We start from the raw sequence: 1,272 nt of genomic DNA, 5'->3' as shown, positions 1-1,272 counted from the left end.
ACATAAGAGAAGAACTGCAAAGGGTCTGACGCTGCAGGGGTATGCAATTGCTTGCCAAAGAAGAAAGAACAGGGCCCTTTTTGTTAAGAGAAAATCTAGAGCAAGCACATAGTTTGGGATGGAAAAAAAAGAGTAAAAAGAAGAAAGAAAAAGAAAACCTGCTGAACCAACTTGTGGTTGGATGGACTGTCGTATCCCCAGCCAACCAGGGTTCAAATCCTGATACTCGCATTTATTCCTGGATTATTTCAGGATTTCCGGCGATGCGCATTTAGTGGGAGGAGACGTTCCCGTCGACGACGAGGTGGCTACGGTGACTTCGTAAATTTCAAGATGATATGCCGGCTCAGTCTTTCGGAGGTGCTCGTAGGGGTAGGGTGTGCGTGTGTGCGTTTATAGGGATGAGTGTATGCGCGTGTATATGAGCGCTTGCGTGTGTACTATGTTCAAAAAAAAAACCCTGCCGAAATCTACACGGCGTGCAACCCAGTTGGGCCGAAACCGAAACCTCGAAGAACAAGAACTGCACCGGGCCGGGCTCGCTCCAAGGTTAATATAAGTTGGACCTTCCGGTTCCGGACAGCGCAAGAGACCGCAGCCGCACCCACTTTCCCCGTCTGTCTTTCTTCTCGGCGGAGGCGGAGGCGACAGGAAGGCGAACGACGAACCCTAGCCGCGCGAGGAACGCCCAGATCCCCAAGGTACGCTCACCTAAACCTACCGCATTCCCCCGATCGATTATGTGTGTGCTCGTATGGGTGGGTGGGGGAGCCGCGGCTGGCCGGCGGTTGTGATTCGTGACGGACTTATCCTAATCCCTAACCAATTGTTGGCAGGCCGGCGACGATGGCGATGGCGGCGGTTCGCTGCGCCGCGAGGAGGCTCGGTGGCTCCCTGCTCCAGCCAACGCAGGCGGCGGTCGCGGAGGAGGGACGCCGCCTCGTGCCAAGCAGGTTCATGCGCTCCCGCCACCTCTCCACCAAGGTATCCTAACCAAAATCGACATCCTTTTGTCTCATGATTTGTGTATCCCACGGCATCAAGTATCGATGTAGCCAGCCATAATCGAATTCTGTGCAATCGAAACAGCAGCATGGCATGTGTCTCTTGTACTAGTTACTAGCTAGAAACAAGAGCAAAATTACTTTGTTATCCCCTGTCCGGCGACGCATCTTAACCAAAATTGACATCTTTCTTCTCATGATTTACCTGCCGAACATCAAAGGATCGAAGTAGCCTGCGATTAGCGAATTCTGTGCAATTGAAACAGCA

General features: G+C 52.4%; 1 protein-coding gene across 1 annotated transcript in view; it reads left to right on the top strand.

The window, feature by feature from the left end:
- The first annotated feature begins 548 nt into the window (after positions 1 to 548).
- The window catches only part of LOC123183382 (uncharacterized), a 2,646-nt gene continuing 1,922 nt past the window's right edge, over positions 549 to 1,272 (top strand). Inside the window, exons 1-2 of the mRNA XM_044596180.1 lie at positions 549 to 701; positions 837 to 984. Coding sequence (XP_044452115.1) covers positions 847 to 984 — 138 coding nt within the window. The 5' untranslated portion in view covers positions 549 to 701; positions 837 to 846. The remainder of the gene's footprint in view (positions 702 to 836; positions 985 to 1,272) is intronic.

This window comes from Triticum aestivum, chromosome 1D (assembly GCF_018294505.1).
Source record: "Triticum aestivum cultivar Chinese Spring chromosome 1D, IWGSC CS RefSeq v2.1, whole genome shotgun sequence".
NCBI classification, from domain to species: Eukaryota; Viridiplantae; Streptophyta; class Magnoliopsida; order Poales; family Poaceae; genus Triticum; species Triticum aestivum.
This window is presented reverse-complemented; position numbering and strand designations above follow the sequence as displayed.